Genomic DNA, 16,646 nt, shown 5'->3' with positions numbered 1-16,646 from the left:
GCCATGCATCAGCCACCATGAAAAGCGTCAAAGTGGTGGCGTGGACAAAACGATACTATTCGTATACCATACATGTTATACAAACCCCAAGCTACCATATCCTCTTGGCAACCATCTCGTATCTCGCGACGCCCATGTAATCGCCGTCCGGCTTCTTCCCACCTTTGTCATCACTCTTCTTGCCTCCGGGGCCCTTGCCGCCCTTCAATCCCTCCGACTTGTCGGCGTGTATCCACCGAGCTTTGTCATCCGTAACTTCGACGTCTCCTCTTCCGCCGACCCGTCTGCCCGTAGCATCGTACGATTCTCGTTCTGCTTTCCCCAGCGCGACCAGGCTTTCCTTTTGTTTCATCTTGGCGTATCTGTTTCGCGAGTATTGGAGGAGGACCATACCGAGCAGGAGTTTAAGGATGAGGAGGACGAGGAAAACGATGAAGAAGACGACGACCATTGTTAACGCGGCGACGAAGTCATCGGATGTCCATGAGTACCAAGGACGGGAGTTGAGCGGTGAGCCGTAGGGGTAGCCGTATGTGGCACGACCGAGGGAATCGCGGATCAGGGCGTCAAATCGACTTAGTGCAGCGATCATGGCGGGTGATGAGGGCACGGCGGATTCTTCAGTCAGAGAGGTTTGCGTGGATGGCGGGATAGGCATGGGCACATGGGTGGCCAGAAACATGTGGTAGGTTTGTATGGAGGCGCGGATAAAGAGGCATGAGAGCGGGATGACCGCCAGGCCGAGTCTGCGCGTGAGCGAGGGGGTGACGAAGGCCTAGAAGAAGTGAGATTAGGTGTCATGAACGCGACGGAGACACAAAATGTGTGCACGTACATTGGTGTAGTAGTCTTTGCACAGAATGTCCAGTGTTCTCCCGTAAAAGTTGGGCTTGATATTGTTAAACTTGGTCACATACGCATGTTTTATCGCGTCAACCAACATCTCACTTCCAACAACAATCAGAAAAGGTGACAGCGCTTCGCCCGACCTCAACCACGACGGCAACACCGTAAAACTATGTGGCAAGATCGACGGCGGGTGCAACGGCACCGCACTCGAGCCATCTTCGTGCGTCGAGTCGAAACCCGCTCCGGGGACAGAGAAAGCACCTACTTCAACGATGTTGCGCATGCCGATGATGAGAAGCATGATCCAAAGGTGGAAGCGCTCCACAATATCGGCACATGTCAATTGGAAAAGATTGTCCTTCTCGAAGCGTTTGAACACTGTGCTTTTGATTTCGACAAATTGGTTGGATAAGAGGAGGGTGAGAAGAGCGTTGGAGTATGAGTTGACGGCGACGTTGAGCGTAATGACCTGGTAGTAAAGCGCAATGGAGTGTAGACAGTTGTACACCAGGGCGAGGATGAACATGCCGAGCGGCAAGAGGATCTTTGATCGACCAGAAGGGTTCCGTGACAGGGTTTCGTTGCTGAACAGACATTCTAGGATGTCTTGGCCAAGGGCCGAGAGGAGACGGTCGCCAACCTCGAGGATATTGTATATTACGTACAGCTTGATGGCGGATTGCGCCCGTATAAAGTGGTACATGCGGCTGGCATCGAGAGTCATCAGAGCAAATGAGCTACAAATGATGACGGCTCCCTGTAGTAAGTCTGCTTTGTGAAATGCTGATAAGCTTGAAGGAATCGACTTTGTTCTTTTGTGACGAAAAGTGCCTAGTTGTGGCACAGGGTGTCGCTTATTGGGAAGTGGTGATTTCGGCCCCTCATGGCCATCGACATGCAGGTCCGTATTCGTGTGATGGGATCGGTCCCGGAGGGCCGGCGCAGACACACCTCCGTCGTCATTCAACAGCTCCCTCACACGACTGCGACTTCGCGAATGGTCTCGGTCAGAGACATCGCTGGGCCTACGGGATTGGCTCGTTCGCCCACGCTCCCACAGTCTGCCCAATCCATCTCGTACATATCCAAACAGCCATCCAGCCTCCTTGGATATCACATATCCCCACCATTTGATCAAGACACCAAACGCCATGAAGAATCGTATTGGAAGGATGGTGAAGGTATACAGCCACGCATCTAAACACGCCAAGGCGCCAAAATACAACGTCCGCTCCAGGTATGGGGGGAGTAGTAGAACATTCTTCAACCGTTCCAGTTTGACCGCATAAGACTCGTACGGAATATCATTTAGATAGGATTGGTGAATATATAGTGGGCTTGGTCTCTGGGCTGCAAGCTCTAGCTGCAAGTGTGTGGGAAGTGACATGGGTGGGAGAGGGATCATGGATGGAATAGGTGACGGTGGGCTGGGGCCGGTATATCCTTGACTAGGAGCAGCTGCGGAAGCCTGCTGTGTATTTAAAGCTGCTGGGCTTGTCGCGATGGCCGGCGACAGCAGATGTCCGTTGAGAGGGCCGTTGGCCGCTTCTCCATTCAAGTTGAGCGGCGTCGGTCGCGGCAGGGTATTGTATGAATATCGTCGAGGAGAAGCAGGCTGCGAGCGACTATCCGAAGCATATTGCTGAGCTCGAGACGTCGGTGGCGTCGACACAGTTCGCGGCGAGCATTGTCTCTGGGCCCCCTCTCGCACATGCCAAACCCCAGCATGTCCAGGCCCAGCACAAGATTCGACTGCCGTCCCGTTTGTCTGAAGCTTGTCTAATCTTCTCGGGTCCGTAGAACGTCTCTGGATGCGTTGTCGAAGTATTTCGCGTTGCTCAACAGTCTTGGCTGCCATTTCCTGGTCTATCGAACGGCGTTCGGGAGCTGGCGCAATTGGCAACGAGTCTGGCGAGCTTGTGAGCTCCTGCATCTCAGCAGCGGTGAGTCGGTGCACGCCGTCACTTGTCTTATTCGTGGGGCTGCTCGTCTGTCTACGTCGAGACTTGACGACGGACGGGGTGCGAGATGCATGCATCCCAGCAGGAGAGGTGGCCGTGTCAGAATCATGGTCGAGAGCGGCGGCTGGGTCAGGTAACGAGGGGAATTTGGCTCGTCCTCTGCCCGAGTCGTCTTCGGATGCAGATGGCTCATCAAGAGCTGTTACGGGCGGCGAAGGATATCCATGAGACCCATGGCCCGGGCCAGTAGACGAAGATGGTGAGAGGGGGGCTGTGGTGGAAAGCGGCGACGAGAGGTGGGTGTTGATGGGATCCATGATTGCTGCCATTGCGGCGAGACCCTTTATGACATGGCGTGCGGGTGCATGGGGACGATGGCGGGTTGCAGAAGTATGAAATTTAACCGTAGCTGAGAGGGCGCTGATGTCGATGGTGATGTCGATGCTCGTGTCGGTGTCGTCGAGATGGTGTATTAAAGCTCGAGATGCAATTGATGTCAAGTTACTCCGTAGACGACACTAGGTCCAAACGGGCCAGCTTGCAGGGCAGCCAGCAGTCTGGTGCCTGGGGCAGGGATCAATCATTAGCGCGCCCAATTGGTGCTGACTGCCAGCGGGAGCGGGAGCGGCTACGGCTTGGGCCTCAAAATTACCTCGAGACATCAATCCGGTGTAAATCAGCTATTGCCATTCATCGTCGCAACTTGACAGAGTCATCTCGCCATTCTGTTTCATTTTTCTTCTCAGCTCGCTAGGCCATTATATCACATCGGTCAGCCTGCCCCCTCAGCCACACTGTTCTCGGCATCCAGCTCCAAACACTGTACATTGGTATCCATCTACGCGTCAGTTCGTCAATTTTTCACAGAAAACCGAGCAAAGCCTTTTGAATTACCACAAATAAAACAGCCCATGTACTCCATCCTTAATGGTCCTCCAGTAGGTAGTTATCGAACCAAGCCACTGCCTGCAAGAATGCCTGCTCCCTGGCAAACTTTTGTACCTTGACCTTCAAATCAGCACGAACAGCAAAGCCGTGCTCCACCCCAGAAAACAAGTTAATCTGATAAGGCTGCTTGGTGGCCTTGAGAATCTCCTCAGATTTGTGCCGTTTGTCGGAGGGGAATATGCTGTCCGTCTCCGCGGCAGCAATAGACAAAGGACCGCTAATGGCAGCGAGCTCGTCCTCTTCGACAAAGGAGGGGTGTGCGACGAAGCCGACGTCGATGCCATCCTTGTAGTGGCGAACAACGTACTAATAATCGAGTTCAATTAGCGAGCCAGATCCGGACATAAAAAAGAAGAGAAGAGAAGAGAAGAGAAGAGAAAGAATGAAACAAAAAATAAATTACCTTGGCACCGAAGCAGTAGCCAACAGCTCCGAGTTTCGTTACTCCCAGCCCCTTGATGTATTTAATACCAGCCTCGACAATGGGGTCGACATATGGCACAGTATGGGGGTTGTTTCCATCGGTGCCCTTGTTCAACCAGGTCATAATATCGAAGCCCTCGGGCTTGTTATTCAGCTTGACAGGGTCGCCGTTGAACAGGTCAAGCACGACGGTGACGTAACCCTGCTCGGCAAAGAGGTCTGCCATCAGCTGGCTGTTCTGCCAGATACCAATGACATCGGGAAGGTAGAGAATTCCATAGCCGTTGTGGACTTTGCCCTCGGGAGGAGTGGCGACGTAGGCTTCGATTTTGTTGTCGATTTTGGTGAGCTTGCCCGTGGGCTTGCCTCTGCAGACAAGTTTAGCAATTTAGCGACCGCCCTAATAACAATGGTACAGTGAAAACTACAGTGTAGCAATCAAGGAAGCAGGAAAAGGCTGCATATCTCCGAATTGGGACGTTTTGTCCTGGAGGAACATGCGGGGGAGCTTCGACGTACTCAAACAAGCTTCCAAGAGTGCAGCATCTCGCCGGGGCGTTGGAAGCCATCTTTGCTTTTTTTTAAAAAAAAAGAGAGAGAGAGAGAATGAGTCTCCGCGATTGACTATATGAGCCGTCGTGAGCCGTTTCAAGGTTCAAGCTTCGTCCCGTCAAATAAAATAAATGGCCACACCAAGGTTCTGACGGTCGAGGAAACTAAGATGCATGGAGCCAAGTGGGCAAGCTCGCCCTCTTAGCCTTCATTGTTCCTTATCAAGCCGCAATACCTACCCCTCATGTCTTCCGAATCTCCCGCCACGACTAACTAACCTGTTCACACGGAAATGGATTGTACATAAGCATCCGCGTTGGCCAGAACCCCGTGGTGCTCCGGAGCCCGCCCCTGGCCGGCCATGAATACCCAGTTTCAAAGCACTCAAGGATTTTGTGGTTCTTAAGTCCGGATGCTACTCCAGACCTGCCGATGCCGAAACGGAACCCGCCCATGATCCATCCAGCTATTGCGATTCAGGGTCCACCATAAGTTGCATGTTGGAAGAAGCACCCTCAATAAGTTTTTGTCAATTTTTTTTTTTTATTTAAAAAATGACGACTTGCGATTTTTAGAAACCCCCCCCCCCCCCTTTTTCCATGCGCTGTCCGAGATCGGTGTCAGCTCGCTCTCATCGGAAATGAGCCGGTCGGACAAGGTGTGTAACTGAGCGGATCATGCCAGTATTAGGATTTAAACCAAAATCATCAGAGACGATAATTGACTTTTCTCTATAAGTCGTCTAATCGTAGTGTCATTGACTTCAGAAGGTGTCGTTTTATTCCATGTTCCACAACATGCTGGGTATCATCAATATACAAATCTACAACAGAGAAAGCCTTCTCCCCTTACTTGGTCCGTAAGCTCTTTGGTTTCCTCTTCTTAAACACCACTGGCGTAATCCCAGCATCACCGTCTCCCTCCTCCTTGACTCTGGCTTCGCCTTCCTCCTCTTTGGCCTCTCCGCGCAGCACGCTCGTCCTAGTTTCTGGTTCCGCTTTAATAGCATCCTCTTCCGCCTTCACTTCATCCTGATCCTCAGACTTCACATCGCCCCCCTCGGCTTTCTTCAACTTTACCGTCCCACTCAACAGCGCGTCCAACTCTTCGTCTTCCCCCTCCGGCATCTTCCTCGAATCCCTCCCCCACCTCCTCGGCTTCTTGAACAGCCCCTTCACAGCATCCTCCTCTTCCTTGTCCTCCTCCTTCTCGTCTCTCTTCCTCACCCCAGTCGCAACTTTGTCCGCTTTCCTTTCATCGTCGGCTCCTCCATCTCCCGCACCCTGAATCACCCGGGTGCTCGTAACCGTCCATTCACCAGGTATGGCCATTTCGCCTCGAAAATCCTCTGGTACTGCAACGCCCATCTGCGCCAACTGTTCACGCTGTTGCTTCAGAGAGGATTCCTTGGAGCTGCTCCCTGGTGCGGAAGCGCGTCCCAGCCGCGACGGGCCCGTCGAAGAGGTCGTAACGACTCCATTTAAGCGATCGATTTCGCGTCGCGCTCGTTCCTTGTCGCGCTCTTCTCGCTCGTGGTTGCGGTGTAGGTCACGGAGCGATCGCTTGATTGCGTTTTGGTGCTTGGCTGTGGCTTCGTGGTTTTGGCGCTCAAGCTTGGTATCGCGCACAAATACGGCGCAGTGCTTGCACCAGTAATTCGGTGACGCTTTCCAATATTCAGTCATGGTGTGTCGACCGTAGTTGTTTGGGTCAAGAGTACGGAGTAGTTGAGATGTAAATGTCGGTAGCCCACTCAAGCGATTCCTGCCTGTACCTCTGTTTCTTTATTACGTAATCAAGCTTTGCAGCTTCTTCTAGAGCTTTACAAAAGACAGCCGAACTCACAACCTTGCGGTTCTTACTAGAAGCACAATAAGGCAAAAATTCTTGACAGCATTGATTGCCTTTAGACAATGAGGCAGCAGTTCCTAATCTTACTGCGCAACTACCCTAATTTGTGTTTACAGCATATGCATTATCCTTCGCAATTTCATCAAGTCCAATGTCTCGTAAATGCACCCAACACCAGCAAGGAAAGAAAACGCTCCGGTTCTCCCCAGGGGATGTGATTAAAGGTCAGCCTTCTTTCGACAACAACATTACACTCATATATTGGGGAAAACAGCAAACCACCGTTTACTTTCCTAAACAGCAGAAGCAAACTCCAGTCCTGTGCCGTGTCAATTTACAGGTAAAGAGCGGCACCGAATACGGCAATCACGGCGGCAGCGACGCCAGGGAAAGCCTTGTTGGCAGCGGCGGTAGGGGCGGTGGTAGGGGCGGCGGTGGGAGCCTTGGTAGTAGCGTTCGTGGGAGCCTGGGGCTGTCCATCCGAAATCTGGGTCACAGGTGGAGGAGAAGCCTGGGTCTGCGTAGGAGCTTGAGGCTGTCCATCTGAGATCTGGCTGACGGGTGGAGGAGAAGCCTGGGTATGTGTGGGAGCTTGAGGCTGGCCGTCCGAGATCTGGCTAACAGGAGGGGGAGGATGCGGCTGTCTTGGGAGGAGCCTGAATCTGTCCATCCGAGATCTGGCTCACAGGCGGTGCAAGGGGAGCCGCGGTCTTCGTGGGAGCCTGAGAAGGAACTGAGGCACAAGGAGTTGTGCGGACCTGAACCTGACCATCACCAATCTGGCACATGGGGACGGGCACGACCGTGGTATGGACCTGAGGCTGGCCATCAGCGATGACAGTGACGATAGTAGTCTGCACCATACTAGTGCCAACAGGCTTGGCGCCATTGTTGCCACCACTACCGCCGTTGTTGCCGCCATCGCAGAATGTAGCAACAATGTCGATGGGAGAGCACTGATCAGCCCAGTGGCGGTCATAAAGGTTGTAGAAGTTGCCAGAGAGGCATCGGTAAAACTCAGTAGAACCATCAAGAGCGAGAGAGCCGTTCTGGCAGACCGAAAACCCCGAGGATTTGATGGCGTTGGCTTGGGGAGGGGCGTCAAACTGGAACTGATAGTTGGAGGCAATGTAGCCAGTTCTGTCGTGGGAATCCTTCAAGACGCCGTCCTTAAGAGTCATGACCAAAGTGCCTTCGCCCTCGCAGGCTCGCTTCTATGGGTTGGTTAGCGACCATGGCCTGATTCTCATGGTCCCCAAATCCACAACCGCGAGTACAAGAATCGGCTTACCTCAATGCTGCGTTTCGCGTCACCACGAGAGTAGATCGAGACCTGAAACTTGCCGTCACGGGAAGTGCTGCAGCCAGCAGGCGGGCTGGCTGCCATGGCTGTGGCCGCGAGGCCAAAAGGAACAGCTGAGATCCACTTCATTATGCTGCTACGGTGTCTGTTAGTTATCAAGAGGTCTGGAGTAGGGGGATAGGAAGTCGGTGATGGAGGTGCAAGAAGGAAATAGGGAAAAGCTGTGCTGCGGCTGTCACATACGAGCAGCTAGGGAGCAGCTAGCTCGGAAAGTGGTAAAGGTGAGAGGGAAGTGAGTAGAGAGTGACTTCAAGGTGACCGTAGCCTCCGGTGACAAGATAGGGCGTACCTTGAGATTATGATAGGCCGATAATTCGAATTCGCAAGGGGTCAAACGCTCAAATCGAGGGACTGGTGGTCAAACGAGGAGTACTCTTGAGGGTACACAGGATCAACCCTAAACGATAGATCAATTGTCTTTCCCAACGATAGACGGGATAGATCAATCCAAGTGAGAAAGGCAACAATGTGAAGCACGTGTCAGCGACTGAAGATCGGACAAGCAGTGAACTGAGAAAGGAAGAGAGGTAAGTCAGATTTGGACAAGGGGAGGGTGGACACTGATATAATAGTCGGTTCCCATCTCCTCGTGTAATAGATGATGTAGGATCGAGCACAGCCATCCATTTTCCCGGGACAGCTTGTTGACCCAGTCAGACCAACCTCACACCCATGATCGAGTGAACTTTGAAGGCCAAACGCCTCCTTCGGCTGACTGGATCCGTCTCCAGAAGTGCATGTATTAGCGCCTAGGACATGCATGGCTCCTTTGCTGGAAGAGGCCAAGGTGTTGATCCACATTTCAGAGGATGGGTTCGGTGGCATTTCTGATGTCAATGGCAATGGGCGCGAGTACCAATGGCGGCGGCCCATTCTGGGAAAATTGGCTCCTTACTCCATACACAAAGATGATTTTCTGTTATGCCGTTTTATTCAATACTTGGACGTTGATTCGTGCATACAGACCTGTGTTCAGAAAGTCAATTAAGTTTTCATATGGCTATACAGAATCAGAACCCTGAAAACTGAGAACTCGTCTTGGAAACGGCAAGTCATGGCATTCACACTGTCCATTTGTAGCAAGGTCTTAGGTACCAACGGTACAATGAAAGGGCCGCCAGACATGTCGAGCGTGATCAACCCCGAGGCCAAAGGTTCAGGCACAGACTCAAGTATCCACTGGCTGGTTACGTCTGTCTACCCAACGAAAACAGAGCAGAGCTCAGTTGACGATGTTGGCAGAGGTCAACCCACCACTTAGCAAGGTTGATGTTCTGAGCGCCCCACATGCAGACACACGGTTCAAAGTCATCCAGCTTTGCTTTTCTCATGCATCAAACTGTTTGCGTTGCCAGGGAAAACCTACAAGCGTCTCTGGCCAGGAACTTGCGGTCCGCAACGGCCCTTCGGCTCTCCGGCTGTAAGTCAGCATGGCAGGGGTGGATCTATAGAAGGAAGAACTAGAAGGGAACACAACACAGCCAGGTTGGTTAGGAGCTCCGCAAAATTGGCTAACAATCGTATCCATAACGGATCACTAAGAATGTCTCAGTGTCCATGCAGGCCGAAGAAAGTGGGCGATGATGGTGTGTGCTGGACCTTGCTACCAGCCTCCTGGACTTGTTTCTCCGTCCGTCCAGCTGGAATTGTTCCTGCGTCGCGATTGTGGCAGTTCCGCATGCCTACTTAAATACCTCATGAACACGAGGACGTTTTGAGGCTAGGCTTATCCGGATATCTGGAGGGGCAGATAAACGAAATACTTTATTCTCCTTTGCTAAACCGCCCAGCAGCTTCTATTAGGCCATTAATTCTTTGGCAGCATTGCCACATTGGGTGCCGGTGTACGTGTGCTCACCTGCTGTACAGTGTAAGCTGTTTCGTCATGTCAAGTTGGTCTTTTTTCAGCATCAGCCCCCTGCTGAGTGGTCTGTCCCCGGTTCACCAGTTTGGATTTGGCGGCGGTCGTCGAAGTCGCGGGCCGTGAAAATGACATGACATGCATTGGCTCTGGGCAAGAGCAGCAAGTTGAGACGACACATCCGCAAGGCAAACAGTGCGGGGTGGCATTGGACAGGGACTTAGCCGACAGGCAAGATCGCCTAACAACAAAATGTCCCGAAATTGCTGCGGAGCCTCAGACTATGAGCCGTGCCGTCAATAACGGTTCGAACTGGCATCGAACAAGTGACAAGCACACAGTTACGGTAGCGAGTCGAGATGGGATTTAGAGCGACAAATTATTGTTCCATTGAAAGCAGGTCGATAAAAGGGGGCTCCATGTGGTGTTGCAGCAACGGTCGCCATTGTCACGTCGCATTCATCATTGGCTTTCCTTAACCAGAGTAGAAAACCCCCTACGTGTGGGAAAGTCGGAAATAAAACAAGTTGACGGCCCAGATGCGCCTTTTCACTCATGGGCGAGCAGTGAGGTCATTGAAACCAGGCTGCGTCAATTAGCCAGAGTTGAATGTTGGCAGAAACCACGTACCGTGCACGCACTTTGGCGACGGTCCGCCACGAATAATCAACGAAAGCGGAGAGGGGAAAAAAATAGTTGCCAGATAATAGGCCGAGGACAGCGCGGCAAGCCGCGGATCGAGTGGTGTCTGTGAGCAAACAGGGGCATCGATGGATCGACATGGAACGAGGAGGCAAAGTGATGTTCTCGTGGATTGTGTGGGAAGTGGTAGTCGATTGATAGAGTGTCCACTGATGGGGCAGGAGCCACTGAGTGGAGAGGGATCGCCAAGCCGGGGGGCCGCTCAGCAACAAGCTGCGCGGGAGGCGGGGCTGTGGCACCGGCCAGCTGGCCTTGCTAGTGGCTGCATAGGCTCAGGATTGCCTGCATGTGGGGCCCGGACGAAACACTCAAGGCGTTAGGGAGCACGCCTCTGGTCGTCCAAGCAGGCACGGGCTCCTTTGCTCCCCCCAAACTGCAGCACTTCAGCGCTTGCCGACTCCGCAGGCACCAATTGATGGCTGGGGCCTGTGCCGTTGCCTCCCCTGGCGCTGCCCAAAACGGCAATTGGGCCTGCCTTGAGCGAATGGCCTGCAGGGGACAAACAAAGAGGCCAGCCACTAGCACGTGCATCCAGGCGCCTCCGCCTCAAGTGTTTGGAAGGGAACACAAAGCAAAGCAATCCACACCAAAACTGCCGTCTGCCGTTCCCCAACTCCAAACAGTCGATTGGGAGGGATCGAGATGCAGAGCTTCAATTTTATTGAGTTGCATCCCCCTCATGACCCTCTCGTCCCACCACGGTTGCTAGGTGACTGCCTGCCGTCAATAAATTTCCGTCGTTGCAACCGGCCGGCCGGTCAACTTTAATGCATCAAGGTCGGCAGGATATTTCGAGACCTCAACGCAAATACAACGGCAAGAATTGGCATTTGACATTCCACTGAAAGGAGCTTTAGGACTTGGGGATTTTAGCCTTCCGATTTCGCAGAATTGCATCCGAGCTACCCGTTGCCTTGCCACATCATGCGAGGCACTTGACTTCGAGCCTGATCCAGGACCATCGGCCGTACGTGCTCTTCTGCTATGCCTGACTTTCGTCGCACGCTTGCTCGGCGGTATTCCTTTCGTCTCTGTTGAGTGCCTGTGACTTAACGTCCCACGCATCTAATAGATATAGGTACGGCTTGTTTGGCAGTGAGCCTTTTTTGGCCGTGGCTTGCTCGGCGGATCCAACATGAGATCAGATGGCTGCCACTAGCGGTAGCTCCAAAGTCAAAATAGTACGGAGTATGCTTGCCCTTATACTATGCGAGGCTGAAGCCAGCAAGGATACGAACTGGCCTTAACTGCGTATCACGACTCAGACATGACTAACTCTGGCAGTCTCGTGTTCGATAATGTCTCAGAACAGCGGAGCCGTGCCACAATTCTATGGCGAAGGTTGCTCAATTCCATCGTCTTCTTCTTCTTCTTCTTCTTCTTCTTCTTCTTCTTCTTCTTCTTCTTCTTCTTCTTCTTCTTCTTCTTTTTATTCATTTCGCATTAACTCTTTTGTGGGTGCGTTCCCACCCCCTTTTCCCTGGAAGGATGTCAATTATGGAGCATAGTTGTCGTATGTGCCTCCTCTGGATGTTTGGCCCTGGGCTGCCAACCCGGACACGTCGCCTTGTCTTTCCAAGCGCTATTCCGAACATCCACAATGACTTGAGAACCATCTGTTCCACAAATTGCCCCAACAGTGGATGAACTAAATGCTAGGTCGTACGCACGTTGTAGCTTTTCCGCTGCCGCTTTGGGCAAGGGCTCTCATGGCCTTGAACCGCGATCCACTAGGTCCGACTTGCTCACGTCTGGTCACACAACAAGCCGGCAGCGCATGCTGACTGGTTGACTAATAAATATTATCCTCACACAAGGTGACACACGTGGAACAAAATTGGAGAGCAGAATCGGCGTACAAGTCGGTTACTAACTGTATCGTGTAATCGATCTTGCGTGTAATTCCAGATGAAGCCCTGGTGGCATGTATTCCCAAGACCTATCACTCTTCAGTAAACATACCGAGTACCTCTGCACATTCGAATACAACTAGCTACACACATCAGACAGGCAACCAGGCAACAGGGTAGGGAGTAGGGAGTAGTCAGCTTATTCATCTGGGATCGTTTTATGGCTATGTAAAGATGGACACGTCCCATCTCCTGCCACGTCCTAACCGAGCGCATCGTCCCAGGACCTCCAGTGACAACCGCAAGATTAGGCGAGAGTTGCTAAGAAGACTTGCATTCAGCCGGTGACCTACATACCTCGTAGACAATCGACCTGGTTCACTCAGGATGGCCTACGGTTTTCGTATTGTGAGCTCTAGAACAATGGCGTCACAATAATACGTTGACCCGATTATGTGATCTACATTCCACGGATATTAGTGACATCACGTTGGTGAGGTCATTTGACGGGTGTCTTGAAACATGGGGGCCAGAACGACTGAATGAATCAGATCTGAAAATTAATAATCACTGGTGATGATTCGTGAATCTGGCGAATCCGCGTTGTAATTGAGAGGCGTCATGTTTGGTGTGATGTAGTTAAATGTGGTATTGCTGTAGGGTAAGCCCTGGGTTAAGTGCTGGCAGTGTGTAACTGTCAACGTCGAAAAAAGATTAACATACATGCCTGCCTGCCTCCAGGAAGGGTCTAGACTAACATATGGTGTTTGTTTATTTACCAATTCTTGCTAGTGTCTGACGCATCGCGATGCGTTCATAGTGTTTTCGTGGTCTATTGGTTCCCTGGCCTAGGTACGGCCGATACATTGTGTTACCAGATGTAATGCTTGCACGATCATTTGGACTAATGAAAAAAATAAAAAAATAAAACTTAATAATACATGGCTGCCTTGTGATAATCAACACCGAAAGTTGGCCTAGGCCTCGGTATTGTTTCCGTTTATCCTTGCTGCAGTTTGTCGTCAGAGCATACTCAGTTCCTCGAGCAGTCGGACAAAAAACATGAGCTTACATGAGGCGGTATAATATCAGGAGTGGAAATATCAAGGGCTCGACATAATGAAATAAATAGACATGAAATGGGGAACCTTGGAATACCAAGTCATGGAAGGCTTATCCAATCCAGGCTCAGGATGAATTGGAAGCATGCGACTTGAGAAAGCCTTATCGTGCCATCTTCTATCTTATCATTATCATTATTATTTCTCCACATCGCGAGAGTATCTGACCAACTCAATCCCCCCCAAAAAGTCTTGTGATGCTGGGGTAAAACTGTATGGTTCAATACGTTTATGGGCTTATGTAATGTAGTAATGTTTCCACGGTCCGGCATTGATTTGGGACATTTGGGACTGCGGCTATCGTCACAGGTATCCAAGGCTGCGACGAATTCCTTTTACGGATCATCTCGTCTGTATCATGTCATTCTCGACTAAGAATGCTCAACTTATCAGCTGGGGAGTTCTTGGACCAGAGTTATAGACATCTCTTACTGCTGCATTTTGGTTCGGGGATGTTGAAGTCAGCACTATGCAGGCTGTCCCGCCCAAATCCTGGCCGCCTACGGGGAGGGGAACCCAACACTCGCTCTGAATTGAGGCTCATTAAACCTCCGTATTTGACATATCACACCTATCTGACAGAAATCCAGCTGTATCATGTTGGATCAACGCCGAAGCTATGCGGACATCTGGGCACATCGGCAATTTCAAAACACGTTTCTAGTCCGCTGAAATCCACCACGCACGCAACCGTTGAATCACCAGTCTATATACACGGCTTACCTAGAGCATTGCATGGGAGCGATATCCCCTTTGGCTTCCTGGATAGTGCCAGTTGCGAGTCTGACTTCAATAGGAGGAAACCAATGTAGTGTCACTAGGAACGACACCCACGCTTAGGGCAAGTTGAGCGATAGGGAGTCTCTAGTCCAAACTGTGTCCCCGATGAAAGAACACATGATGGAATAGCAGTGACCTTGGTGCTGAACATGAAGTAAGAAGAGTTTCGGCACATTATTCAACCTGTAACGGCACTCTAGTACCTTACAGGCTTTTCACTGTGAATAATGGATTATTGTCGAGCGCAGTCTTACATAAAGAACTGAGTCAAGATTTACTAGGTCTAGAATTAGCATAGAAATCTCATATGTGCACATGTAGGTCAGGAAGCGAAAGATGTAGGGTGTGGCGGTGTGCTGAAGCGCACCGTTTCCTTGGGGGAGGAGGGGGATTTGTAACCGCTACTGCTCGATCGACGCAGACACCGTCATCAAAATTGACCAGTTGACATTTGTCGTGCCAAAAATGCCCTGGAGGACATGCTCACAAAGTTGGAAGCTGTGCTGTGCAGTTGAGAATTACGAGTCAGATTACGAGTCAGAGTTTTGGGTCGTGCTCTTGGCTCTGTATCGGGCAGGCGCCGCGTTTGATGTGCAAAGCCAAGTCTCAACTGTCCGAGCACCTGCCTCAAGTTCTGTCCTTCTTGTCACCAACAGCCATCCATCTACCTCTTTGCTTTTGAGCCACTCGATACCTTCAAAGGCAGTTTGGGAATAGTTATCCATGCCACAATGCATCACCAATGTATTCCTGCCGAATGAAAATAAGAAAATTGGATTCCGATTCGAAGCCTCGCCATTGTACACAATACCCGGCGAGCAACAGATCGATAATCCTTTGTGGGCAGTTGGCGCCGAGGAAGGGAACTTGTTGAGTTGAGGAACAAAAGTCCCGAGTAGTCCTGGAATAGCTAAGCCTTACAAACACCGGACGAGTTTAATGCTCTCGCCAATACTCTATCCGAATCAGAGTTGACCGCCATGTGGCAGCGGCCGACCGCATTGGTATCTGGTTGATATCTGGGACAGCCCCCTCCCCGGAAATATCCTGATGTTCAATGTCTTGCACGGCACTAAGTTTGTAAGGGAAGGAAGAGAATTTGTTTGGGGCCCTTGGCGATCCTGTGATGCTGTTCTTAGATGAGGGGTTAATGCTGGCGTGGCGTTTCGACAACAGTTTCGGAGCCTTCACGAACTGGCTGTCGGCCGCGTTTAACTAAAGCAGTTGATTTGGAGGATCTTGGGAACTACCATTCCCCGTCTTTACCGATTGAGTCAAGCCTGATGTATGTGACGACTACTAGGGACGCATTTTGGTGGTTACCTTCTTAACTCAGCTGGTGATCCTTAGTACGTGGGATGGGACGTTGAGACCCTATCTTACCAAGCGACATTGTTCATGCAACTCCACGACAGTCTGCATCTTTGGGGTTGGGCTGGTTCGTCCGGAAATGCAACCTCCGGGACGGAGTACTTGCTGGTGATGTCGCATCGTGAGCCTTGGCTCACGGCCCCAATATGATCGATGCGACCGGTCAATTGATGTGATTACAGAACCCTCGGTTGAAATTTTCATCTTTGATTGGCTAGGCACAATGGAGGCCGACGAGCTTGGCAATCACCTGTAATACTGACTATTTCTTATCACTCGAGACATCCTCAAGTCCTCGGCAACGTTGGGGAAGGGGGCATTTGTGTGACGCCAACAACCACCAACCCGAGTCTTTACACTTCGCCGACAAGCTCTCAATGCTACTTTTGGCAATGTTGCCCGTCAACACTAGAATGGGCTAAGAAACAACTGAAACAAGCCGAGGACTCCCAAAGATCGTGCAGTATTGAGGATGAACTTGACGATAAATCTAGAATCTGGCAATAGACTGAATGGTATCGGCCCCGCAAATAAACGAGGTAAGTTATGCTTTTCACTAAGCTAGTTGTATGAATCAAATTGTCCAAGACGGCTGACAAGCCCGATTTGGCAGGTCCTCATATTGGGTCCGCATCCCGCAATGGGATTTATGTTTGATGCCACCGCCGTGTTGCCCTTTTAGGCTTTGGTTCGATTCGGTCATTGTTTAGTAAACTAGCCTTAGATCAGGAATCGTTCCGTCCTATCAATGGAGTGTCTAGTGGCTGATGGAAAAAGCGAGGCATCGGAACTATACCCGACAAAGAAGTTCCAGAGACTTGGTCTAGGAAAGCCCCTGTATATCCTAGAAACTAGGAGAAATAAGGAATCTTTGTTGAATCTCCATAATAAAGATTTGTGTACACATGCCCGTTTACGCATAATGGAACAAAGACAATTGAAACCTATGTAATAGCCAGGTTGATCATACAAATACGTATGTTTTCAGGCTGCATTGATCATCACGAATATGAG

General features: G+C 51.0%; 5 protein-coding genes across 5 annotated transcripts; 1 reads left to right on the top strand and 4 right to left on the bottom strand.

The window, feature by feature from the left end:
• Positions 1-91: 91 nt before the first annotated feature.
• J3458_000302 (uncharacterized protein) lies at positions 92-3,127 on the bottom strand (the record flags this gene model as incomplete). The annotated part of the gene is made up of 2 exons (XM_007811499.2): positions 92-775; positions 836-3,127. 2 exons carry the CDS (start codon positions 3,125-3,127, stop codon positions 92-94), a joined length of 2,976 nt encoding a protein of 991 aa, XP_007809690.2.
• Positions 3,128-3,268: 141 nt separating this feature from the next.
• Positions 3,269-4,967, bottom strand: J3458_000301 (uncharacterized protein). Its single transcript, XM_066116056.1, has 3 exons — positions 4,701-4,967; positions 4,162-4,549; positions 3,269-4,064 (listed from the first exon to the last, which is right to left on the bottom strand). The coding sequence occupies exons 1-3, from the start codon at positions 4,748-4,750 to the stop codon at positions 3,735-3,737; spliced, it is 768 nt and encodes a 255-aa protein (XP_065977937.1). The 5' UTR covers positions 4,751-4,967; the 3' UTR covers positions 3,269-3,734.
• A 614-nt stretch (positions 4,968-5,581) lies between these two features.
• J3458_000300 (uncharacterized protein) lies at positions 5,582-6,418 on the bottom strand (the record flags this gene model as incomplete). The annotated part of the gene is made up of 1 exon (XM_007811497.1): positions 5,582-6,418. The coding sequence occupies one exon, from the start codon at positions 6,416-6,418 to the stop codon at positions 5,582-5,584; it is 837 nt and encodes a 278-aa protein (XP_007809688.1).
• A 55-nt stretch (positions 6,419-6,473) lies between these two features.
• J3458_000298 (uncharacterized protein) lies at positions 6,474-8,101 on the bottom strand. The gene is made up of 2 exons (XM_007811496.2): positions 7,876-8,101; positions 6,474-7,798 (listed from the first exon to the last, which is right to left on the bottom strand). The coding sequence occupies exons 1-2, from the start codon at positions 8,014-8,016 to the stop codon at positions 7,202-7,204; spliced, it is 738 nt and encodes a 245-aa protein (XP_007809687.2). The 5' UTR covers positions 8,017-8,101; the 3' UTR covers positions 6,474-7,201.
• J3458_000299 (uncharacterized protein) lies at positions 6,736-7,131 on the top strand (the record flags this gene model as incomplete). Its single annotated transcript, XM_066116055.1, has 1 exon — positions 6,736-7,131. One exon carries the CDS (start codon positions 6,736-6,738, stop codon positions 7,129-7,131), a length of 396 nt encoding a protein of 131 aa, XP_065977936.1.
• Positions 8,102-16,646: the final 8,545 nt, after the last annotated feature.

The sequence above is a fragment of the Metarhizium acridum genome, assembly GCF_019434415.1.
Source record: "Metarhizium acridum strain ARSEF 324 chromosome Unknown scaffold_1, whole genome shotgun sequence".
Taxonomy (NCBI): domain Eukaryota; kingdom Fungi; phylum Ascomycota; class Sordariomycetes; order Hypocreales; family Clavicipitaceae; genus Metarhizium; species Metarhizium acridum.
This window is presented reverse-complemented; position numbering and strand designations above follow the sequence as displayed.

Coding starts and splice junctions, on each gene's coding strand:
- J3458_000298 (XM_007811496.2), bottom strand. CDS start 8,016: ATGAAGTGGATCTCAGCTGTTCCTTTTGGCCTCGCGGCCACAGCCATG. Junction 7,799..7,875: donor ACGCGAAACGCAGCATTGAG/GTAAGCCGATTC, acceptor ACCAACCCATAG/AAGCGAGCCTGCGAGGGCGA.
- J3458_000301 (XM_066116056.1), bottom strand. CDS start 4,750: ATGGCTTCCAACGCCCCGGCGAGATGCTGCACTCTTGGAAGCTTGTTT. Junction 4,550..4,700: donor ACTCTTGGAAGCTTGTTTGA/GTACGTCGAAGC, acceptor ACTTGTCTGCAG/AGGCAAGCCCACGGGCAAGC. Junction 4,065..4,161: donor GCTACTGCTTCGGTGCCAAG/GTAATTTATTTT, acceptor CTCGATTATTAG/TACGTTGTTCGCCACTACAA.